Below are 26,370 nucleotides of genomic sequence, written 5' to 3' on the forward strand. Positions count from 1 at the left end.
AAGGATTTAACTTGTTAAAAATGGGTAACCTTTTTGTTTGAAATTTGAAGCTTTGTCATGTGTATATCATGGAGCTGGAGCCTTCATCAAGGTGGCAGCTCCTCTGACAGAACAACCAGATTCAGAGCACCAAGCAGAAAGCCAAAAGGCAACAAGGGGAGCCCATTGCTATGCCATATCATCTCTGTTTTTCTTATAGACACAGATAGAGATCTGAAGAAAAGAAAGGACTCCTGCAGGAAAATATGATGTGAAGGACAGTTAACTCTGGTTCTGATTATGCTGGCAAAAAGAGGTGGCCTGTCCCTCAATGAGCCTGGTATCAACCCCTCTAGTACAATAGTCCCAGATTGGAGATGGGGGTATAAAAGAGATATAGCAATCAGACAGAATGTAGGGGATAACAGGCCAAGATCAGCTAAGGAAGGGTGGGCAGGAAGCACCCTAAGGCAAAGTCCTATTTCCCCACCATAGTTACAGTTCTAACTTCTGCAGCCTACCTAATTTAAGCCCTATACTAATTGGATTCCAGTGCATTTCTATATTTAAGTTAAATCCCAAAGAGAAGGTTTTTATCCTTATGGAAATAATAACAGTATCCTTCTTGAATGGGAATGTGTGAGAGGGAGACAGACAAGAGTTTTGTGGAATAACTAATTAATGATTGTAAAGCATTGTGGAAAAAGAAAGTGTTACATAAACGCTAAGTAGAATGGTTATTGTTATTCATGTAATATTCATACTCTTCTTTAGCCTCCAGGAGGTTTTGCATTGAAGTCTTTGGAGACTTCCCAGAGGGCAATCCAACCCCTAAAAGGTTGGATGATAGAATCACTGGCTGCCTGGGCAATGAAGGTGGGAATCAGAAGCTATTTCCCCTATGATAAAGTGAAGAGTAAACATTGAACCTCACCTTTCTTCCATCTGGATGAGGGTAGTGGACTCTGCAAAGCCTTAGAGGGTTACACTGAGCAATCTTCCAGGGCTTTGTAAAAGCTAGGTAAGCTGCAGGGCGATTGCAATGATGATGGAAAGTTTTAAGAAAATAGTGAAACCATCCTGTAACAAATCCTTTGCAGTGCAATTATTTTAGAAATATAGATTTTTAAGCAACACACACCTTTGTAAGTCATCTTATCTAACTCCCATTTTACAGCTGAGGTCAATGAAAAACAGCAAGGTGAGTTATTTGCCCAAAGTTTCATGAATTACAAGATGTAGAACCAGGATTTGGGCTTTGGTCCCCAAATTCCAGATGCAGGTTCTAACTATTGTCCCAAACTACCGCATTGAGAGTATTTTTTTAAATACTGTTCAGCTATTCTCATCTCATCTCAGAGATTGAAATAATCTAACCCTGCCTTGACCTCTCCACCTCCAAAACAGAAATTCCCATGAGGCATCTCAGAATCAGTTCCAGCATCCATAGGTTTCTGTATATCTTGTCTCATCACAAAAGTGAATAATTTCCCCCCAGTGCCATTTGTTCCTTTTTATAGCTTGCTGGGAAGACAAATACAGTATGGCAAAAGAATGAAAATGGGAGCCAAATGATAAAAGCTAATCAGAAAACATACATTTTTGTAGACAACATATAGGACCCAAGCAATGAACAAAGAGGTTAGTTTAAGACCATTAGCCAGCAATTGCAAGCAAGGATTATTTCATTGTTTGTACTTGTATCCACAACCTGGGTAGTTAGGTGGTACAGTGAAGAGAGCCCTGGGTCTAGAGTTACAAAGACCAGGGCGGGCATTCAGCCTCAGGCACTTACCTGAGCCAGTTGCTTAATTTCTGTCTGTTTCAGTTTCCTCAATTGTGAAATGAGGATAAGAAGAGTGCCTTGTCCCAGGGTAGTGGTGAGGATCAAGTGCAGTATTTGTAAAGCATTTAGTAAAATGCTTGGCATATAGGGGTTTAATAAATGCCTGTTCACTTCCCCTTCCCATTGCCTTGATGTAATAGGACCTTAATAAAGACTTTCTGGTTGATTGATAAGTCAATGAGGAAAAGGACTAAAAGATTCAAGGTTTTCCCTTCAGCCCCTAGGCTAGCCTAGGCGCATGACCCAGGGTATTTACTAGCAAAAGTCTCTCCAGTGCAGTTTCTTCCAATAATGGTTGACCCCCTGGTGGGAGCTATAGACAAGATACTGGAGATTGTCACAGAAATTCATCAAACTGGGTTCCAATAAACAAATCCCCCCTCTCTTGCCTCTAGTTATAGCTTATGTGGTTCACCATGGTACTTTCCCTCAGTTGCTCCCGTGTTTTATTTAGACACAGTGGTGGTTAGTGGTTGTTCTTCTTCTTACCAGAAGATCAAAATGACATCACAGGTGGTATCTTTTGATTGGTGCATAAATTGGATTTGTGAGTAGAATTGCACAAAGTCTCCAGTCATGATTCCAGAGTAAATGGAGTCCAATGGCAAAACAAACTGACACAACTGATGATTTAACTCTACTAAACATATTTATACATAGTAGAAAGAGGAAGGGGGCAACTAGGTGCTACAGTGGATAGAATGCCAGGCCTAGAATCAGGAACATTTATCCTACTAAGTTCAAATCTGGCCTCATACATTTCCCAATTGTGTGACCCTAGGTGAATCATGTAATCCTGTTTGCCTCTGTTTCCTCATCTATAAAATGAGCTGGAGAAGGAAATAGCAAACTACTCCAGTATCTTTGGGAAAAAAAAAAAAGCCCAAATGGGATCACAAAGAATCCGACATGACTAAATAGCAAAGAATGACGAAATCTGGTTTGTCTTTCTGGGAACCCTTAGCAGACTTATTTGAATGGACCAAGATTTAATCAAAGGTACAGCATTTGTAATCTCCAAAGATGAAGCAGACTATGGGTTCTGGGAGGGGGAAAGAAAGAGGAGATAATCTTAGCTGCTTTAATAATCAAAGCAGGCATGATTTAATTTAAGAATTATTAAAGTAAATTTTGTCAGACCATGTGTTCAGGAATAAGAGGATTTTTTATTGGGAGACAATGTGATATAGTTGTCCTGGTTTCTTTAACATGGCATGCTTTACAAGCTATTCCCCAATCGACAAATGGCCAAGGGATATGAATAGGCAATTCTCAGATGAAGAAATCAAAACTATCAATAATCACATGAAAAAGTGTTCTAAATTCCTCCTGATTAGAGAAATGCAAATGAAAATAACTCTGAGGTACCACCTTAAAACTAGCAGATTGGCCAATATGGCAGAAAAGGAAACTAGTAAATGTTGGAGGGGATGTGACAAAATTGGAACACTAATACATAGCTGGTAGAATTGTGAATTAATCCAACCATTCTGGAGGGCAATTTGGAATTATGCCCAAAGTGATTTAAAAGAATGTCTGCCATTTGATCCAGCCATACCAGTGTTGGGTTTGTACCCCCAAAGAGATAATAAGGAAAAATACTTGTACAAAAATATTTATAGCTGTACTCTTAATGGTGGCAAAAAAAATTGGAAAATGAGGGGGAGTCCATAAATTGGGGAAGAGCTGAACAAATTGTGGCATCTGATGGTAATGGAATACTATTATACTGAAAGGAATGATGAACTGGAGGAATTCCATGTGAACTGAAAAGACCTCCAGGAATGGATGTAGAGCAAAGGGAGCAGAACCAGGAGAACATTGTACACAGAGACTGATACATTATGGAACAATCAAATGTAACAGACTTCTCTACTAACAGCAATGCTAGGACAATTATGAGGGACTTACAAGAACAAATGCTATCCACATCCAGAGAAAGAATTGTGGGAGAGAAATGCAGAAGAAAAACATAAGATAAATCACATGGTTCAATGGGGATGTGATTGGGGTTTTGGTATTAAAAATTCACTCTACTGCAAATATAAATAACATAGAAATGGGTTTTGAACAATGATACAGGTATAATGTAGTGGAATTGCTTGTCAGTTCTGGGATGGGGGAGGAAAGAGAGATGGGAAAATCATGAATCATGTAACCTTGGAGAAATATTCTAAATAAATAAATATATATATATTTTTAAATTTGGTATGATTTACTTTTTGCATAAGCAAAGGTTATAAAATGTAAGTAGGCATAAGATCAAAAGAGATCAGGTGCTAGAAAGAACCTCTGGAGTCTCCTACAACAATACACTCATTTTTCAAATGAGGAAAATCAGCTCAGAAGCATTAAGTAACTTGTCCAAGGTCATATAGATGGCTCTAACTATCCCAGTATGCTATTTTACTCCATATCAAAGATCTTTTCCCACCAGTAAAGCAAAATTAGTTCAATGTTTAACACTTTCAAAGAATATCTGAAGATACATAAGTAGAGTTTTCTTTAGGTTATACACCCTTGTCTCCTCATTTGCCTCAACTTTCTGGATCAGATTTGTATGACAGAGATCATAACCGGAATCCTGAAATGTCAAATAAATTATTATAAATTATTGGATATGGGAGAGATGTTCAAAAGTACTCATTGATTCTAATTACTAGGCATGTCTACGAACTTTTGTGCCCAGGGCAAAGAGTTGAAGGGGTACAATGGAAAAGAGGAAGAGCTTACTCTCACTCTTCATCCAGAAGTTTATCATTTTATCTAATTATTTTTGCTAGAAAGCTATTTTTTCATCATATTTATCCAGTATGTCTTTTTAAAATCTCCACTAAAACTTTTGGGACAACTTAAACCATATTATCCCAGAACTGAGTATTGTTTTTATATCTTGGGGTTCTTTTCTTTCTGAAAATGTTTAGAAACTTCAGATATAGAGCTGATAGTGAAGGTGAGGAAGGGGTAAGAAGGGTCAGAATATTTGACAAGAGGAAACTGGGGACAGTAAGGCCTCCCATGTTCACAAGATTACAAAAGGCGAACATCAAGCATACTTTCTGTGCACAGAAAAGGGGAAAAAACTGAGAGAAAAGGTTTTTACTAAAGATCTTTGGGTAAAACTCTAAGGTTTCTAACATAAAAATGAATTTAATTCTCCTTTTCCCTGCTTCTGCCATCTTTTCATTATAAATTAAAAAAAAAAAACCTTCCTAACCTTCCTTTTTCCCATCTTTAATTATTCTAACTCAGCACATGAGGAATATCTTAGCATTGGAACATAATGAAAGTGATATTGCATTACATTTATTACCATGATTACAATAATACATAGATTTCGATGTGTGCTTTCCATAAGACATAACATAGAGACTGATTGGTTTTATGGTTGGAGTTAAGTTTTACAAGACTATTTTGTATAGTTCCCTATAGTGTCTTTAGATTGAATTTTTTTTAGGGAAGAAAATTAAGAAAATCTTCAGGATTGGATCAAATGCTTCTAATAAATATTTTTAATCAAATTTTAAAAAATGAGTATGTTACTTAAGTAGTAGTTATTACTTAGTGATCACTAATAATGACACTATTCTTTTTACGTAAGAAAAAATCTAAATCCTTGGTTTTCTCATTTATATATTCAACGTTTAAAAAGTAAAGCAGTCCTCTACTGAAAGTATTTTGTGATCAGAAGATCATTTCAGTACAAAGATCTTAAAATGTTTCTTCTAATGATAACTGTCAGGAATCACCTTCTTGTAATAATAGAAATTTAGAAATATTAATTGTAAGAATTATAAAAATGTAGGTTTTTATGCTAATATGAAAGCTCTAAAGTAATATTGTGGTCGCCGATTTAAAAATATTATAGCTTAAGTGAAAATGATTTTAGTAGTTTTATTTAAAAAGAGGTAGAAGGAGTGAAAATGGGGAAATGTAAGAAGGTAGAGAAATGTCTAGCCTATCACCCTAAATGTTGCTCTGGTGTCTGGCTCAGCTTCAGCAAGGCTCAGTAACCTTCAGCCAGAGGACTCGGTGATGTCTTCAGAAAGGGTTCCACCAATGCAGCCTCTTCCAGGAAAGGAAGGCCTCTCTGGAACCAATCTCTCTCAAAGCCAGGAAAGGTAGGCCAGCTACCCACCTAGCAAGTCAATGCAGGATTCAGAGAAAGAGTCTCCTTTAGTCCAGCTCACTGACTCAGAGTCTCCCAAGACAATTCCAAAGGAGAAGACTGAAGGCTAAGTCCAAAAGGTGAAGTTCAAAAGCCAAGTCACAAAGTAAAGTTCCAAAGGAGAAGATCAGAAGGAGAAGAATCCCAAAGGAGAAGATCCCTGGACAGGAAGTTCAGGAATTTTATAGTCCTTTTTACACATCACTTCCTCTCCCTTTTTCCACTTTATGGGAACCAATTAAAGTCTTTCAATTTGCTTAGCACTGCCCAGGGGCAGGGCAGTGACCTCTGGAGTTGTTACCCACTTTAGGAAACAACTTGTGAAGTCTCTTACTCTGTTAATAGGGGTGCTTAAGTTTTTGGTTTATTAATTTAAAAGTTCCTGATTGATAGACAAAGAAAGTTTGATTCACTCATTACATAATTCATTTTTAATCTCACAACTCTGGAAGATGCGTGCTTTTGTTATCCCCATTTTATAGATCAGAAAACTGAGGCAGGAAGAAGTTAAGTGACTTACCCAGGGACACATAGCTAGGAAGTATCTGTGACTAGATTTGAACTTGAGTTTTTCCTGACTCTAAATCTCATATTCTATGTACTATACTATATAATTGCATCTAACATGCCTATTCATTTTACAGATGGAAAAGCTGGGATGAGTAGAAGCTTACCCAGTTACTCAACCTAACAGTAAGAAATTCCCACTACTCAACAAATCCCCTAAAATTTCCACTCATAGAACTATAAATGCCAACCCTTATCCTTCTTCCCAACTTTCAAAGCCATACCAACCTCTTCATTCATCTTTTAACTTTTCTATTACCTTATACCATCATATGAAGTTTCTTCACACCTATATAAGACTCAGTTTTCCTCCTTTATAAAATGGGAATAGTTCTGGAGGGCAATTTGGAACTATGTCCAAAGGGCGCTAAAAGACTGTCTGCCCTTTGATCCAGTCATAGCATTGCTGGGTTTGTACCCCAAAGAGATAATAAGGAAAAAGACATGTACAAGAATATTCATAGCTGCGTTCTTTGTGGTGGCAAAAAAATTGGAAAATGAGAGGATGCTCTTCAATTGGGGAATGGCTGAGCAAATTGTGGTATATGTTGGTGATGGAATACTATTGTGCTCAAAGGAATAATAAAGTGGAGGAATTCCATGTGAACTGGCATGACCTCCAGGAATTGATGCAGAGCGAAAGGAGCAGAACCAGGAGAACATTATACACAGAGACTGATACACTGTGGTACAATTGAATGTAATGGACTCCTCCATTAGTGGCAATGCAGTGATCCTGAACAACTTGGAGGGATGTGTGAGAAAGAACACTATCCACATTCAGAGGAAAAACTGTAGGAGTAAAAAATACCAAAGAAAAACAACTGCTTGAAAACATGGGTCGAGGGGAAATGGTTGGGGATGGAGACTCTAAATGATCATCCTAGTACAAACATCAACAACACGGAAATAGGTTTTGATCAAGGCCACAAGTGAAATCGAATGTCAGCTATGGGAAGAGTGGGGGCAGGGGAGGGAGGGAAATAATATGATTCTTGTAACCAAGAAATAATGTTATAAATTGACTAAATAAATTAATTTAAATTAAAAAAATAAAATGGGAATAGCAATTGCATATAACTCCCTGATTGTAGATTAAATAAGATCAAGTATGTAAATGTTTTACAGTCCTTTAAGTGCTACATAAATATTTTTTGCCATTTATGTTGTTGTTGTCCTTAATATTATTTTTCTTTGAACTTAGAACACTGTAACAATTGCCCAAATTCACCAATCAGTAGCTCTATACTTTGCCATGAAAATCTCACATGGGGTCATGAAGTATTGATATAAATGGCTCATCAACAAAACAACAACAATAATAAGGAAACTATAGGATGGGAAACCCTCCTATACCTACACAGGTAGGCACCTTCTTTGCAATTTACTATTATAGATCATATTATATTGTCTTATAGATTATAATTATATTTCCTTGAGTAGTGATGCCAAACTCAAATAAACTGGATCCCTGGAGACCACATACTGACATAGAAAACCATGAATTAACATTGTCTATGTTTCATTGTATTTTAATTTATTTTTAAACATTTCCCAAGAACATTTTAATCTGGTTCCTTCTGCACTGAGGACTTTTGTTTATAGCAAGTTTGACATCTTGCTTAAGACACTGGGAGGTTGTGTCTTGGAGAAGTGACCAAGTCAAGATAAATCAGAGATAGAATTGAAAGGCATGCTTCTTAGGTACAAGCCCAGCTCTTCCTCTCTACTATATGACATATTACTCCTAAGTAGATGTATCTTAATATTCCACTAAATCCTGTTCCTTTGGCTAAAGACAAGCCTGAAGACCAGAGTATAATCAAAAGAAGACCGAGTTCAAATGCAGTTCTACTACTAGCTATATGACCTTTAGAAAAACTCTCCTCTCTGGGCCTCAGTTTCTTTATCAGCAAAATATTTATGATGATGGTAATAATGGTAGTAGTCATAAAATCTAGCATTTATATGGTCATTTCAGGTTTGCAAAGTGCTTAACTTATATTATAGTACTTGACCCTCACAACAATTATAAAAGGTAGGTAAAGGAAATTGAAGTTCCAAGAAGTTAGTCAGTGTCATATACCTAGTAAGTATCCAAGGTAGGATTTGAACTCAAGTCTTCCTGTCTCCTAGTCCAACACTAGCCACTACACCATTTAATAATTGGGATTTAGTGGTTTCTATGGTTCCTTTCAGCTTTAAACATCTATACCCCATATTTCATTATGTCTATACCTTAGAGCAGTGATGTCAAACTCAAATGATAACAGATACCTGTCAGCCACAGGGACTTAAAAACTACAAATGAACATTATCTGTGTTATACTGTATTTTAATTTATTTTTTCAAACATTTTCCAATTATAATTTAATATGGTTCCAGAGGCACTTAGGCCACTCATGGTCCTTGGAATAAAGACTTAGAGAGTCTTACAGAGAGTTATACTTTGCAATTTAATTTAGCTGGTGAGATTTTTCTTTTTTTTATGTAAGTGGTAAAAAATACTTACGTAGCACTTCAAGGATTGCAAAACATTTACATACATGACCTTATTTGATCTCCAAGCTAAGCACTTTGCAAACCTGAATTGACCATATAAATGTCAGATTTTACTACTACTACCATTATTAGCATCATCATAGATGTTTTACTGATAAAGAAACCAAGGCCCAGAGAGGGGAGTTTTCTAAAGGTCATATAGCTAGCAGTAGAACTGCATTTGAACGCAGTCTTCTTTTGATTATACTCTATGATCTTCATTTCTCTTTCTTCAGACATCATGTGGGCCCACTTATAGACTAATGTTGGCTATGCTGCCATTGTTGTAGCTCAGAATATAATGGGGCAGGCAGAGTTTGCTGTGTACAGTACTCCAGATTAGCATGAATAATTAGCTCAGTCCCAATTATCATACAAAATAATCCTTCTTGAAGTGGCCACCTTATTTGAATTCCTGCTGCATATTTTCTTGAAGCTGGAACCAATGACCATATCTGACAAAATTAGAAATTCCAGTAGCACTTTGAAGAGATTTCATAAATATAACATGAAGATGATGAAGGTGGCAGCTCCCTTGAGGAAGCAAAAACTACCTTGGATTAATGAAAGCTTAACACTGAAGAAAGTATTTTGGTTCTCAGTCATGTTCCAATGTAACTTCATGGACTCAGTATCAAGACATGATGCAGTGCATACTGGGTTGGGAGTGGGCAAAGGATGTGGGTTTGAACTCTTGCTTTGTGGCTTACTGATATCTGTGTGACCTTAGGTTGTTGATGCTATAAACTTTGCTAGCTTTCGATTCTCTCATCTGTTAAGATGGGGTGATTAGACTAAATGGCCAAAGAGAACTCACTCAGCTCTAAATCTCATAGTTGACAAGTCAGGAAAGAATAGTTCAGTGAGTAATATAGGAAGGACAGGACTAGATAGTGCAACATCAAAGTCTGAATGCCCACTGCATCACGAGTAGCAAGATGGTAAGGTTGGATAAGACTGTCTCCAAGGCAGAACTTCAACTAATATTAAAGTAGAGCAAGTTTGTGCCCCAGAAATCAGCTTCATAATTTAGAACATGAAAATAATGTCAAAAGTAATTTAAAAAATTCTGTTGAATGGAGAGAGTGGGGAACGCTTACTACAGTAGTTTAACTGATAATTTATCAGAACTGGAAGGTACTTCAGAGGTCATTTAGTCCAGCCCAAGGGATTTATGTTCCTCTTTGCTTCCTATACCAGTAGATCAGCTTATGGAAGTCTCCCTCGCTCACAGTGAACAGGAGGAAAAAGTAAGGAGGGATATATAGTATTGAATACTTATATTTATAGAGGAGGGACAAAAGACAGAATCATTATCCTACAAAAGAGAGAAGGAAAGGGAAGCCTTAGTGAGGGGACACTAAAGGGCAGATAGGGACTTCTTTACAAAACAAAGATAGGGAGCACACAGGCTGTCATCTGCCCTCTCCATAGCCACCAGAAATCCATGTTTTCTCTTCTTTTGTCCTGAGCTCTAAAGAAGTAATGTGACTTACTAGCAAGAAGCAATGTAAGAATTTGAGTAAGGCAGGAACTGAAAGGTTCTTAGAATAAAAGCTGTAATTAAAATAGGGTCCTAGGGTGCTGGCATTGGGTAGAGGGATATTTCCTCTGCCTGCTTAAGTAGCACTGAGATAGCACTCTCCTTTCCCAGAGGTAGCTTTGTGAAATAGAAAGAAGTAAAATTTTAGTGGAGCATGTCTGTAGTCCTTAATGCTTGAGAATCCATCTAGTTCAAAAATCTTGAGCTTCAGCGAACTATATCAATAAGTTGTCTACACTAGGTTAACCAATATGGTAAACCCTTGCAAGTGGGATGGCACCATACTGACTAAAGATGGGTAAACTTATCTAGGTTGAAAGAACAGAGAAAGTTAGAAGTTTCAATGATAATCAGTATTGAGATTAGACCTTTAATTGGTCATTGTACTTTGATCCTAGATAAGGTAGGGAGACCTAGGAAGGGAAAGAAGAAAGAATCAAGCATACAGATGAGAGAGAGAGAAGGAAGGAAGGAAGGAAGGAAGGAAGGAAGGAAGGAAGGAAGGAAGGAAGGAAGGAAGGAAGGAAGGAAGGAAGGAAGGAAGGAAGGAAGGAAGGAAGGAAGGAAGGAAGGAAGGAAGGAAGGAAGGAAGGAAGGAAGGAAGGAAGGAAGGAAGGAAGGAAGGAAGGAAGGAGGGAGGGAGGGAAGGAGGGAAGGAGGGAAGGAGGGAAGGAACGAAGGAAGGAACGAAGGAAGGAACGAAGGAAGGAACGAAGGAAGGAACGAAGGAAGGAACGAAGGAACGAAGGAATGAAGGAACGAAGGGAGGGAGGGAGGGAGAGAGGGAGAGAGGGAGAGAGGGAGAGAGGGAGAGAGGGAGGGAGGGAGGAAGAAAAGTATAGTAATGTAAGAGAGAGAAAGAATAAAAAGAGAAAGAGAAAAAGAGAGAGAAGTAAGTAAGTAGGGAGAAAGGTAGGAAGAATGAAGGAAGGAAAGAAGGAAGGAAGAAAGGAAAGAAGGAAGGAAGGAACTTTTACTCTACATGAATCCTTAGGTAAAATTCTTGTACATTTTGAATATCCAACCATAGGGCAAAACCCCATTGCCTTCCCTAGTTAAAGCTCTGACACAGGGTCCCTTCCAGATTGAATAGTCTTTAAATCTATGTTTTACAAATCCATCCTATTTCAATAAGACTAGCTTTCACATTGCTTGGAAATAATCCATAAGAAATGGGGACTAGCTTACAAAAAAGAGGCCTCTGGGCAACTCAGGGCATTGCATAGTTCCCTAAAGCTCCTAAGTGTGCAAACTAAACCTCATAACCACGCTGGCAGGTTCTGTATTTAGCAGTCTGAGCTTAAACTAAACTAAGTAAATAAATAAAATCTTAAGCAAACAAGCAAACACAAAAAGACATAATTAGGATAGATAGTATAAGTCTAGATGTCAATTGAGAGCCTCAGAAGCCCTCAATGAGAGCAGGCATCCGAACCTCCTTTCACCCTATGAAGTATAAGCCATGCCACTTCCCCGACTTTCACCTACTTTCTCTTTAGCAAGTGAATTCGGCCAAGCCACACCAGGAGCCTTTCCCTGTAAACGGGGAAATGGGTCAGAGGCAGAATTTAATACGGAAGAGCAAGAACCGAGTTGACTTGTGGAAAACTTAACCTCTTGCAAAAGGGGTGAGCAGTGCTGCTTCTGTTGCTACTTACTTAAGAAAAGGAGAAGGATCTTCAGGAATCTGGGAGCCAAGGCCATCCCTGCTGCCCGGCTGGGCTGAGCAGCTCATTCGCAGAGACTTAGCTAATGCATGATTGCATGACCTGTCATCCAGAGGAGCTGGGGCCAAACCACATCATGTGACTGGGGACGGAAACAAACCCACATCCTGGGAGGGAAATAGATGCTTAGCCTCTTCAGGTCCCCTCCTATTTGGTTTGAAATTCTGGGAATTTGTTGCCTTTCCAAGGAAGGGATTATAAACATAACAACAATCCTTTATTAGAATCTGGGATAATAGACTGATTTTTTTTAAACAACATCCAGCTTTGACATTAGTGGATGAAATACAGAGCCACTAGGCGACCAGGACATAGATCACAGCTGGACTTGTAGTCAGGGGAACTCGAGTTTGAATCTTGCCCCACCCCAGGATCCTTGGAATCTGGGTGACCCTGTGCAAGTCACTTAACCTCTTTTAGCCTAAGTTTCCTCATCTGTAAAGTGGGGGCAATAATAGCACCTGCCTTTTAGGGTTTTTGTGAGGATCAAATACAATAACATAGGTAAAGTACTTTGTAAATGTTCAAGTAGATGCTAGGTATTATTATTATCTACATAAAACGTGCAGAAAATATTGAAGAATATAAATGAAATCAGCATATAGGAAATGGATGTAGCAGTGCCTATACTAACTGTCTCTGCAAGAGAGAGTGTTGTGAAGATAAATAACTCATGCTTAGATAGTGCTTTCCTCTCTGAAGCTCTCACAAGTTAAAAAATTGGCTTGTGCATCACATAAGTGCTAATAAGTGTCAAAGACAAGATTCAAATCTAGGGCAGTATGGATTCCACTACAAATTCTTGTCTCAATAGATAACAGATTTTTTAAAATATAACTTCATGATCTTACATATGCAAAGAATTGTATGACTCAGTTCTTACTTTCTGGCTCTGTTCCTTCTAGCTCAGCATTTTTCATCAAGTTATACAATCATCTTTGAAGTCTCTGGCTAGCTAAGTGGTGCAGTGTAGAGTATTGAGCCTGGAGTCAGGAAGATTCATCTTCATTGGTTCATATGTGGCCTCAGACACTTAGTAACTGGGTGACCTTGGGCAAGTCACTTAACCCTGTTTGCCTCATTATCTTCATCTGTAAAATGAACTGGAGAAGTATATGACAAACTATGCCAGTATCTTTGCCAAGAGAACCCCAAATGAGGTCATAAAGAGTTAGACAATAACTAAAAACTACTGAATGGTAGCATAGTTAGGTGGTTCTTCTAGACAGTCAGAGTAGGGTAAACAATGGTCAAGATGGGATCACTGTATCATATGCTCTTTGTTTTCTCTTATAAAACATTTCTATTTGTAAATAAAAGCCCAGAGCCCCAAAATAAGCTTTTTAAAAATGTACATCATCTTTTTTTTATCCTCACAACAACCTTGTCAAGTTGCTCTTTATGTGTTATTATTCCAACTTTACAGATAAAAATACTGAAGCTCTGAAGGGTTCAATACCTTGCTATTATCACACAGCTAGTATCAGAATCTAGATTTGAACTCAAGACTTTCTGAGTATCTCTTCTACCCTGCTTTTCATTGCTTAAGTCTATTCATCCTCTGCCTATTCATTAGTGAACTATTTAAGCAAATCTCTCTTGTGTAATCATCTAGAATAGTCCAAGTGTACACAGTCAGAAATTTTTATATAATAATAAACCTTTTCTACACCCCAGAAGTTCTTAAATAGAGGGGAAGGATTATTCGGTACCAGATTTTATAGACTGACTCTCCAAATTGCCTTAGATGTCTTACACAAATGGCTTCCCTGTATTTCCTTTTGCTCTACAAAATGTCCTCTCTGCCTACTTAGATCTAATCAGAGAACAGTATATGTGGAAATTCAGAATTGTTCTTTTCAGGGGAGACCACAGAGAGTAGAATATTCCTGTGACAAGTTTAAAGTCCATAACTAAACCCCTCAAAAACACACATTTTCCCTCTAGGTACTTGACCTGAAATGGTGCCTCAATTGTCATGTGTAGGAAGCTATAGGATCCAAATCTTCATTCGTGAAAAATAAAAGGAAAGAGGTGGTCATGATCATCATCAAAATGATAGTAATCATGTGTTTCTATGATTAATAATGTTAAAATTAAGTTTAAAAAGCATAACCTTGCTCTTTAGAAACTTAAAGAATGAGAAAATTTTAAAGCATTCTGCATCCATCAAACATGAAGCACCTGCTGTGAGCAGAACACTGTGCTAAGCATCAAGAGAGTCTTTTTAAAAGTTTAGATAAGGCACATGCATATATGGGTATGTGATTTGGGGTTTAGGATTGAAAAGATCACTCTGTAGCAAAAAAAAAATAATATGGAAATAGATATCAAGTGATAACATTTATATAACCCAGTGGAATTACTTGTTGGCTCTGGGAGGGGGGAGGGAAAGAAAATGAATCATGCAAACATGGAAAAATATTTTAAAATAAAGAATTGAAAAAAGCTTAGATAAGGAAGCAGCTAAGAGGCTCAGTGGATGGAGAAACAAGCCTAGAATTAGGAGGACCTGGGTTCAAATTTGACCCCAGACACTTCCTAGCTCTGTGACTCTGAACAAGTCACTTAACCGAAATTGCCTAGCTTTTGACACTCTTCTATCTTAAAGTTGTTATTAAGACAGTGTTGTTTTTTTCCCCATATCAGACAGCTCTATTTACTTGGAAATATATCACTTTTTAAAATTTTAAACATTATTTTATTTGGTCATTTCCAAACATTATTCACTGGAAACAAAGATCATTTTCTTTTCCTCCCCGCCCCCCCCTCCCACCACCTTTCCCTCTCCCATAGCCGACGCATGATTCCACTGGTTATCACATGTGTTCTTGACTCGAACACATTTCCCTGTTGTTGGTATTTGCATTAGAGAGTTCAATTAGAGTCTCTCCTCAGTCATATCCCCTCAACCCCTGTAGTCAAGCAGTTGCTTTTCATCGGTGTTTTTACTCCCACAGTTTATCCTCTGCTTGTGGATAGTATTTTTTAGATCCCTGCAGATTGTTCAGGGACATTGCATTGACACTAATGGAGAAGTCCATCACCTTCGATTGTACCACAATGTATCAGTCTCTGTGTACAATGTTTTCCTGGTTCTGCTCCTCTCGCTCTGCATCACTTCCTGGAGGTTGTTCCAGTCTCCATGGAATTCCTCAACTTTATTATTCCTTTTAGCACAATAGTATTCCATCACCAACATATACCACAATTTGTTCAGCTATTCCCCAATTGATGGGCATCCCCTCGTTTTCCAATTTGGCCACCACAAAGAGCGCAGCTATGAATATTCTTGTACAAGTCTTTTTCCTTATTATCTCTTTGGGGTACAAACCCAGCAGTGCTATAGCTGGATCAAAGGGCAGACAGTCTTTTATCACCCTTTGGGCATAGTTCCAAATTGCCCTCCAGAATTGATGGATCAATTCACAAATCCACCAGAAATGAATTAGTGTCCCCACTTTGCCACATCCCCTCCAGCATTCATTACTTTCCATAGCTGTCATGTTAGTCAATCTGCTAGGTGTGAGGTGGTACTTCAGAGTTGTTTTGATTTGCATCTCTCTGATTATAAGAGATTTAGAACACTTTTTCATGTGCTTATTAATAGTTTTGATTTATTTGGCTGAGAACTGCCTATTCGTGTCCCTTGCCCCTTTATCAATTGGAGAATGGCTTGATTTATTGTATAATTGATTTAGTTCTTTGTAAATCTGAGTAATTAAACCTTTGTCAGAGGTTTTTATGAAGATTGTTTCCCAATTTGTTGCTACCCTTCTGATTTTAGTTACATTGGTTTTGTTTGTACAAAAACTTTTAAATTTGATGTATTCCAGATTATTTATTTTGCATTTTGTAACTCTTTCTAAGTCTTGCTTGGTTTTGAAGTCTTTCCCTTCCCAAAGGTCTGACATGTATGCTATTCTGTGTTCGCCTAATTTTCTTATAGTTTCCTTCTTTATGTTCAAGTCATTCACCCATTTTGAATTTATCTTGGTGTAGGGTGTGAGGTGTTGATCTAAGCCTAATCTTTCCCACACTGTCCTCCAATTTTCCCAGCAGTTTTTATGAAATAGTGGATTTTTGTCCCATAAGCTGGGATCTTTGGCTTTGTTATATACTGTCTTGCTGAGGTCACTTGCCCCCAGTCTATTCCACTGATCCTCCTTTCTGTCTCTTAGCCAGTACCGGATTGTGTTGGTGACCGCTGCTTTATAATATAGTCTGAGATATGGGACTGCAAGGCCCCCTTCCTTTGTATTTTTTTTTCATTATTTCCCTGGATATCCTTGATCTTTTGTTCTTCCAAATGAACTTTGTTATGTTTTTTTCTAAATCAGTAAAAAAATTTTTTGGAAGTTCCATGGGTATGGCACTAAATAGATAGATGAGTTTGGGTAGGATGGTCATTTTTATTATATTGGCTCGTCCTACCCATGAGCAGTTAATGTTCTTCCAATTGTTCAAGTCTAGTTTTAGTTGTGTGGAAAGTGTTTTGTAGTTGTGTTCATATAGTTCCTGTGTTTGTCTCCGGAGGTAGATTTCTAAGTATTTTATTTTGTCTAAGGTGATTTTGAATTGGATTTCTCTTTCTAGTTTTTGCTGCTGAGCCATGTTGGAATTATATAGAAATGCTGATGATTTATGTGGGTTTATTTTGTATGCTACAACTTTGCTAAAGTTGTTGATTATTTCAATTAGCTTTCTGGTTGAATCTCTAGGATTCTTTAAGTAGACCATCATGTCATCTGCAAAGAGTGATAACTTGGTCTCCTCCTTGCCTATTTTGATGCCTTCAATTTCTTTTTCTTCTCTAATTGCTACTGCTAGTGTTTCTAGTACAATGTCAAATAGTAGAGGTGATAATGGGCATCCTTGTTTCACTCCTGATCTTAATGGGAATGGATTTAGTTTATCCCTATTGCAGATGATATTAGCTGATGGTTTTAGATATATACTGTTTATTATTTTTAGGAATGACCCTCCTATTCCTATGCTTTCTAGTGTTTTTAGTAGGAATGGGTGTTGTATTTTATCAAAGGCTTTTTCTGCATCTATTGAGATAATCATGTGGTTCTTGTTGGTTTGCTTGTTGATGTGGTCAATTATGTGGATAGTTTTCCTAATATTGAACCAGCCCTGCATCCCTGGTATAAATCCTACTTGATCATGGTGGATGACCCTTTTGATCACTTGCTGGAGTCTTTTTGCTAGTATCCTATTTAAGATTTTTGCATCTATGTTCATTAGGGAGATTGGTCTATAGTTTTCTTTCTCTGTTTTTGGCCTGCCTGGCATTAGAATCAGTACCATGTTTGTGTCATAAAAGGTGTTTGGTAGAATTCCCTCTTTGCTTATTATGTCAAATAGTTTGTATAGTATTGGACTTAGCTGTTCTCTGAATGTTTGATAGAATTCACTGGTGAATCCATCAGGCCCTGGGGATTTTTTCTTAGGGAATTTTTTGATGGCCTGTTGGATTTCTTTTTATGATATGGGATTATTTAAGAAATCAATTTCTTCTTCTATTAGTCTAGGCAATTTATATTTTTGTAAATATTCATCCATATCACCTAGGTTGGTATATTTATTGCCATATAGTTGGGCAAAGTAGTTTTTAATGATTGCCTTAATTTCCTCTTCATTGGAGGTGAGATCCCCCTTTTCATCCTTGATGCTGTTAATTTGCCTTTCTTCTTTCCTTTTTTTAATTAGATTGACCAGTACTTTGTCTATTTTGTCTGTTTTTTTTTCAAAGTACCAGCTTCTAGTCTTGTTTATTAGCTCATTAGTTCTGTCACTTTCAATTTTATTAATTTCTCCCTTAATTTTTAGGATCTCTAGTTTGGTTATCTTCTGGGGGGGGTTAATTTGTTCGTTCTCAAGTTTTTTGATTTGCATTTCCAATTCCTTGATCTCTGTCCTCCCTAATTTGTTAATATATGCACTCAGGGATATGAATTTTCCTCTAAGTACTGCCTTGGCTGCATCCCATAAGGTTTGAAAGGATGTCTCGCCGTTGTCGTTTTCCTCCACAAAATTATTGTTTCTATGATTTCTTCTCTAACTAACCAATTTTGGAGTATCATATTATTTAATTTCCAATTAATTTTTGATTTGGCTCTCCATGTACCCTTACCGATCAATAATTATACCGATCAAAAATCAAAATTTCAGATCAATTGTGATCTGAAAAGGCTGCATTTATTATTTCTGCTTTTCTGCATTTGAGTGCCATGTTTCTGTGACCTAGTGTATATCTATTTTTGTGAATGTGCCATGTGGTGCTGAAAAGAAGGATTATTCCTTTTTGTCCCTATTTATTTTTCTCCATATGTCTATTAATTCTAATTTTTCTAAGATTTCATTCACCTCTTTTACCTCTTTCTTGTTTATTTTTTGGTTTGATTTATCTAAATTTGATAGTGGTTGGTTCAAGTCTCCCACTAATATGGTTTTACTGTCTGTTTCCTCCTTCAATTCTCCTAGTTTCTCTATTAAAAATTTGGATGCTATACCATTTGGTGCATACATGTTGATTAGTGATATTTCCTCATTGTCTATAATCCCTTTTAGCAGAATATATTTACCTTCCCTATCCCTTTTGATCAGGTCTATTTGTGCTTTGGCTTTGTCAGATATCATAATTGCAACTCCTGCCTTCTTTCTATCAGTTGAGGCCCAAAAGGTCTTACTCCAACCTTTAATTCTAACCTTGTGAGTGTCAACCCGTCTCATATGTGTTTCTTGAAGACAACATATGGTAGGGTTTTGGGTTCTAATCCAATCTGCTATTTGTCTACGTTTTATGGGTGAGTTCATCCCATTCACGTTCAAAGTTATGATTGTCATTTGTGGATTCACTGGCATTTTGATATCTTCCCCTAGTTCTGACCTTTCTTCTTTAGCTTTCTCCTTTTGAACCAGTGATTTACTTTAGGTCAGTCCCCCTAGTCCCCTCCCTTGAGATGCTTCCCTTTCTAGCCCCTCCCTTTTTATGCTCCCTTCCCCTCCCCCCTCTCCTTCCCTCCCTTTTTATATTCCGTCCCCCCTCCCCCTCCTTAATTTTCCTTTCTTTCTTGCCCTAATGGATAAGATAGAATTCAGGATCCCACTGGATCTAGATATTCTTCTCTCTCAGATTTGCTTTCACTGAGAGTAAGGTTTAAGTAATTCCACTTCACGCTCTCTTCCTCTCCTTCTCATATAAGAGTTCTTCCCCTCCCCTTCCCATGTGTATCTTGATATGGGAAAGATTATTCTATTGAGTCCCCCCCTATTTCTTGAAGTTAATCTTAGTATTATCAATGGTTCCCCCCTCCCTTTTCCTTTCTTTGCCCCCACTTTCCCCAAATCTTCTTAATGCCCCAATCTTTCCCTATGCATGTTTCTTCTAACTACTCTTATGATGCTACAATTTTTGAGAGTTACACAAAACATTTGCCCCATATATTAATATATATAATTTTATGTAAATGTAGTCCTTATAGAAGAGAGCTTGACTTAAAGAAAAAGATAAGATTTATCTCCTTTTCCCTTTCTTTCATATTTACCTTTTCATGTTTCTCTTGCTTTCTGTGCTTGGATATCAAACTTTCTACTAAGTTCTGGTCTTTTCTTAGCAAATGCTTGGAAATCTTCTATTTTGTTGAATGCCCATACTTTCTCCTGGAAGTATATAGTCAGTTTTTCTGGGTAGTTGATTCTTGGTTGGAGACCCAGCTCTCTTCCCTTTCTAAATATCATGTTCCATGCTTTGCGGTCTCTTAGTGTGTTAGCTGCTAAGTCATGTGTGATCCTTATGGGAGCCCCCCCTATATCTGAAGCTCCTCTTCTTGGCTTCTTGTAGGATTTTCTCCTTTTCTTGGAAGCTCTTGAATTTGGCAATTATGTTCCTAGGGGTTGTCTTTTGGGGATTTAGTATAGAGGGTGTTCTATGAACCCTTTCTATTTCTATTTTGCCCCCTTGCTCCAGAACGTGTGGGCAATTTTCTTTTATAATCTCCTGTAGAATAACATCGAGTTTATTGTTTACCTCTGCTTTTTCTGGGAGACCGATAATTCGGAGGTTGTCTCTTCTTCCTCTGTTTTCCAAGTCTGTGACCTTTTCAGTGAGATATTTTATGTTTTCTTCTAATTCATTAATTTTTTGGCTTTGCTTTATTGATTCTTGCTGTTTTATAATCTCACTTTCCTCGAGTTGCTTAATTCTGGTCGTTAGGGACTGGTTTTGCTTTTCAGCTTTGTCTGCCCTTCTATTGGATGCTTCGAGCTCTTTTTCCGATTGAGTAGTCTTATCTGTCAGACTGCTGATCTCTTTCTCCCCTTTTTCTTTTCAGGTTTCCATCTTTTGGATAAGTTCCAGTTTGAGATCTTCCAGAGCTTGTTGATAGTTTCCATTTTGGGAGGCATGTTCTAATTTTTTTTGGATTTCCTCCTCATTCTCTTCTTTTCCTTGGGTATTTCCACCATAAAAGTTTTCAATAGTCACCTTTTTCCCTTTCTTCCTGGAGGCTTGATTTTGGGCCATGTGAGCCATCCCTTTGGTGGTTTTATTCCCCTTTCCTTTTTGGTCTGGGGTCTGGGTGATATGGGCGGGTTTTCTGTGAATTTAGGTTGCCTCAGACTAGTTCTTCCCAGCCTCTGAGGTTTCTTAGAGCGCTGGGCCCCTGATCACAGCCAAACTGCCCAGGTGTTCAGCTCCGCCCAGATAATCAGCATGTGGTCTGCCCCTGGTGTTTAGCTCCACACATATGCTCAGCACAACCATCGGGAGTACAGCTCCCTGGGCCCCCTGTGCTCAACGCAGGATTCTCCCGTGAAACCGCCCTGAGACATTTTTTCCTGGCAGTCCCCAGATCCCAAGGACCCTGGAGTGCCCCCCCCCCAGACAGAGACGTTCCCCAGTCACTCGCTGTCCCAGTGAGCGCTCCGGTTGCTCACTCTGGTTTGGTAGGGGAGGTGGGGGTGGGGGGAGGGCAGCTCAGTTCACGTTTCTGTGCAAGCTTTTCCTCCTTCTTATTATAGTGTGAAAATGTTCAAACCCCACGTACCTTCGCCTCTGTGGTGTACTGGGGAGTCTTGTTCCGCCAAAGGTGATTTTTATGCTCCTTTGATGTAGTCTATTTCGTTCGGTGCCTTGGAGAGGAAGCATGTGGCATCTAGATTGCAGCCATGATTACCTGGAAGTCCCAAGACAGTGTTTTTTTTTTTTAAAGTTTAGATAAGGCATAATCATTATGCTCATAGGTAGAGACTATAGTCTTGAAGGGAATTAAGACACGAACACAGATGACAATAATATTCAAGACAAATTCATTAGAAAATCGCTAAACAAAGTGCTGTGAACCCAGAAGGAAAATAGAAATAATGCTATTGATCTTGGGTGAGAGAGTAACAGAAATCTTCAGTTCAATAAATTAATCAATCAATAAGCATATATTAAATACTTACTGTGTGCTAGAGATTGTGCCAAGTATACAAGATATAAATATCAAGAATGAAATCATTCATCCCTCTCATAGTCTTAGGTTGTTAAATCTACAAAGGAAAGAGTTCTAAGAGTCTCTCTTCATTCCCTTGGTATCCATTCTTAATGAGGAAACCTTAGATCCCCAATCTCCTAGAACCTGAGGACACAGGAGTCCAGGGCCTCTGATGTTCAGAAATGAGGTCAGAACTAGATAAAGATATTTAGATATCATTGGAAAAGAAGGGGTTGCTGAAGTCATGGGGCTGAATGGAATCAGCAAGCATGAAAATATTGAAAGAGAAGAGAATCAAGGTACTTAAAGCACACATTTAAACAAGTTTGAACATTGGGGAGAAATGTCAGTGGCAAGTAAAATCAAAGAAATTCTACCTTGTAGGGTGTTGAATGCAAAGGGTATCTTCAGAGACTATGGAGATAGATCAAGAGGCAGGTGAATTTTTAAATTTTTTGATATCAACTTCAATGGTGAATTTCTACAATCTTGCAACCACATGGAAGTCAGGGAAAGATAGAAGTTTGGGATTTCTTGGGATTCAAATTTCCTAGGACTCTGAAATGTAGCCTGTGAATTAAAACTACATTTTGTAAACAGATATGGAGAGAGAAAACAGTTCATCTTTTTTTATTATTGAATCAATATACTTATTTTTCTAGACTCATTTTGTGATGTCACATATAATCAAAAACAATTAACCCCAGAAATCTTACATTTCTTCATAACATAGGGGAGCACAAATGAGGTGAAATTAAGGCTGAAGAAGACTTATTGGGAGAAAATAAATATCCTCCCTGAAGGATTTTCACTCTATATCCAAACCAAAAGTAATTCATCTAGATGTCTTGCATGTAGAGGGTGGTTCCAGCCTGTATGACTTCAAGCACTTTACTGATATTAATAAGGTCTCCTGACACTATTAGAATGGAGTAAATCTGTGCCCAACACACATTGAATGGGAAAGCAAAGAGCTAAATGTAGGCAGGAATCCTGAAAGCCAGGGTCTTCTTTACCACTGGGCCAAACTCTTTCACCTGCAAATTTGTCATTACAACCTTAATGAAATTCACCCGGAAATCTCAGCTCCCTAGGTGATGGCCATCTTACAGATCAGACAATCAATCTAGAAATATTTATTACAGAAATAGTCACCTAGTGGGTCCCTGTGGTCCTGGAAAGAAGCCTTTTACAGTCTATAAGCATTTTACAATGAGTTCAAGGGCTTCACTGCAAATGGGGAAATAATTCTCTCTGGTGGGTTATGGGAAGATGAGAGGGCAAAGCAAAAGGCACACTTGGTGTATTTATGTTACAACCCTGATTTGTAGATGATCTGAGGGGAAGAATATGTATTCTGATTCTTCTTCATCCTCCTCCTCCATTCTCAGTTTTGCTCTGTTTGCCCAGGTTACTGCTAGGGTCTGTGAATAGAGACTATACAGGAAACAAATTAGCCCCACTATAGTCAATCTCCAGAAATAAGACTATCTAGGACTCCTAGGACATGATGCTATTTATCCATCTACAAATATGAAGATATTAAGTATTGCAAATAAAATTGTTAGAAAGGGATCATCTTATTCCCTGGGTATTGGTTCTTGAGCAAGGGAGTCTCAGAGCCAAACACTCACATAGTCTGGGGCCCCTGCTCTCCTGGGACCATATAGACAAAATTCTCCACAGAACAATTTCAGAAAGATAAATTCCAAGACAGGTAACCACACTCACCCATGTGGTGAGAAAGTGTTAAGAACCTAAAGTAATGAATGTGGACATTTCTGTAACCCACATGTTCCTTCAAATCCCAGCTAACATCCCACCACCTGCAAGAAGCTTCCCCCATCCCTCTTAAATCCAGGGCATTCCTTCTGTTGATTATTTCCTATTTATCCTATTCACAATTTGTTTGTACTTAGCTATTTGTATGTTTTCTCCTCCACTAGACTATAAGCTCCTCAAGGTCATGCAGGGACTCACTTTTGTCTTTTTTTGTATTCCCAAGGCTTAGCCCAGTGCCTGGCACAAAGTAAGAGCTTTATAAATCTTTACCAATTAACTCCTCTTTATTGTTGTATGTCAAACCTAGGTCAAAAACGTTAGCGATATCTCTGATATTAGTACTCATGCACTCTGTTTAGTTGTGCACAGTTGTCTATATTGGAAAGAAGAGACATACTGAACAACTGATGAGAAAACACCTCTACTGTGTGGTCTCACTTGTTATTTTGTTCATGTGTTCCAGTGTGAAGGACAACCAAATAGGCCAATATTATCCACTCAAGGGGAGCAAAGGTATGGTCTTCCATTGGCCAAAAGTATTTTGTCTACTTAGCTCATGCTGAGAGACCAACATGGATTCCATGGCAGTGGTCCATTGATGACAAAACAATTGTGGACCACTTGTTCAAGGAATGTGACAATGAAAGACAAAGATGTTAGATAGTGGCTAGAAAGGGCAGTATATATTCAAAGGTGTTTGTTTTTAATAAGAAAGACATATTTTAAGATGGCAGGGAGAGTATTATAATACAAAAATTAAGTGATTTCAAACACAGGGGTACTCCGTTTGTCAGTGTAAATCACAATCTGTCTGCAACTTGATGGATGATCCTCAAGATATGTCATGATCTAAAAAATGCATTTCCCAGTAGGCAACCTAGTAGTTTGTGAGCATTATGAATTTAGGAATAGACTTGTATAGTAGATAGATAGATAGACAGACAGACAGACAGACAGGCAGGAAGGCAGGCAGACAGACAGATAGATGACAAAATGTACATAGAAAAGTTTGCCCTTGGTGCACTCTTAACTGTAAACTATAGGATATATATATATATATATATATATATATATATATATATATATATATATAAAGAGTGAGAGTGAGAGAGAGACAGAGAGACAGAGAGACAGAGACAGAGACAAAGAGAAAGAGAGAGAGAGAGACAGGGAGCGGGAGAGAGAGGGGGGGGAGGGGGGCCTGTGTGGTATAAGGAACAATTTGAGTTCCAGTTAAACTATTCATGTTAGGCTTCATTCTCATCTATAAAATTAAGAGCCTGAACTAGATGATCACAAAGGTCTCTGACTGCACACACACACACACACACACACACACAAACACACACACACACACATATATATGCACATATATATATGCATGTCTATTTATGTATATGTGCATATAAGTAAAATATAGACACTCATATATATTATATAGATATCTACATTATAGTGATAATAGATAAGAACAGCCCAGTCTGGCCAGTAACTTTCTGAAGACAATGAAATTGTTGTGTGAGGGAATGTCGATTTGTACCTAGGATAGAGGTTAGCCCAGCCAAAGACTTTACTTCTGAATTATACATATATACACACATATGAACAGATATATAATATATAGGCACACACACACATATATATATAATGTAGTATGGATTATTTATATATGTATTGATATACATAAACACACAAATGTTTAAGATTTCAGTCTGACCCAGGGGTAATATTGCATTACTAAATTGACTTAAAATATAACCAAGTATGTGTACACATGCACATATATACACATAAATATATAATTCTATGTTTATTGAGGTCATTAAGATACTAATGCAAATTTCATTATTAAGGAAATCAGTTTGTAAGATAATGAAATCACTGAAAGCCCAAAGTAACTTCAATCTTGATTTTTTTCCCCCAAGTGATAGATGGAAGGAAGGGTGAGTTGTTTGCTACCCATTAACATAATTTAGGAGCAAGTGGACAAGTCATTTCACAACCAGTCAGAGAAAAGGCATCACCACAAATGAAACTGTGCCCCTAAAGCAAAGGTAGTCTAAAAACAAGGCCAATAATATCCTACTACCAGCATAAGCTCAGAAAGTAGTTGTTCTAAAAAACCAGTATAATTCAGAGGTACAGTCTTGGGCTGGGCCATCCCCCATCCTGTGTACAAATTGACATTCCCACACATGGTAATTTTATGATCTTCAGAAAGTTACTCAACAGACTGGGTTGTTCTTATCTATTTATAAAAAAAGAAGTTCCTCTTTAACATACTTATCTCACAAGAGTTATGAAAGACCAAGTTGTTATTTTAAGAAAATTAAGCGAAGAATCTTCTTGTTGATCAAATATTTTAGTCATGTTCAATTCTTCGTGATTCCTTTTGGAGTTTTCTTGCAAAGGTACTGGGATGGTTTTCCATTTCCTTCTCCAGCTTATTTTATAGATGAGGAAGCTGAGGCAAATCAGGATTAAGTGATTAATTAGCCTTTGAGACAAGATTTAAACTTAGGAAGATTAGTCTTCATCATTCCAGCCTAGCACTCTCTACTTTGCCACCTAGAAGCCTAATTTTTATACAACTCAAAATTCGCTGGAAGGTTGGTACTCATGTATGGAATTCTGGCCATAAGTCTAGTGACTAGTATGAAATTTAAATGCCTCAAAGTCCCTCCTTCTTCTGTGTTATTTTTATACCTAAGGTTTAAAAAGGGGGGATTTAT

At 37.8% G+C, this 26,370-nt stretch overlaps 1 protein-coding gene across 5 annotated transcripts in view; it reads right to left on the reverse strand.

Annotated features, from left to right (window-relative positions):
- Positions 1-26,370, reverse strand: part of TMEM273 (transmembrane protein 273) — a 185,667-nt gene that overhangs the window by 30,146 nt on the left and 129,151 nt on the right. The window contains exon 1 of one of the 5 annotated variants that reach the window (XM_007478614.3): positions 12,303-15,109. The exons of the other annotated variants lie outside the window; for them this stretch is intronic. Coding sequence (XP_007478676.1) covers positions 12,303-12,348 — 46 coding nt within the window. The 5' untranslated portion in view covers positions 12,349-15,109. Of the gene's footprint in view, positions 1-12,302; positions 15,110-26,370 lie in introns of those variants that run through there. 5 annotated transcript variants of the gene reach the window in all.

The sequence above is a fragment of the Monodelphis domestica genome, chromosome 1 (genome assembly GCF_027887165.1).
Source record: "Monodelphis domestica isolate mMonDom1 chromosome 1, mMonDom1.pri, whole genome shotgun sequence".
NCBI lineage: Eukaryota > Metazoa > Chordata > Mammalia > Didelphimorphia > Didelphidae > Monodelphis > Monodelphis domestica.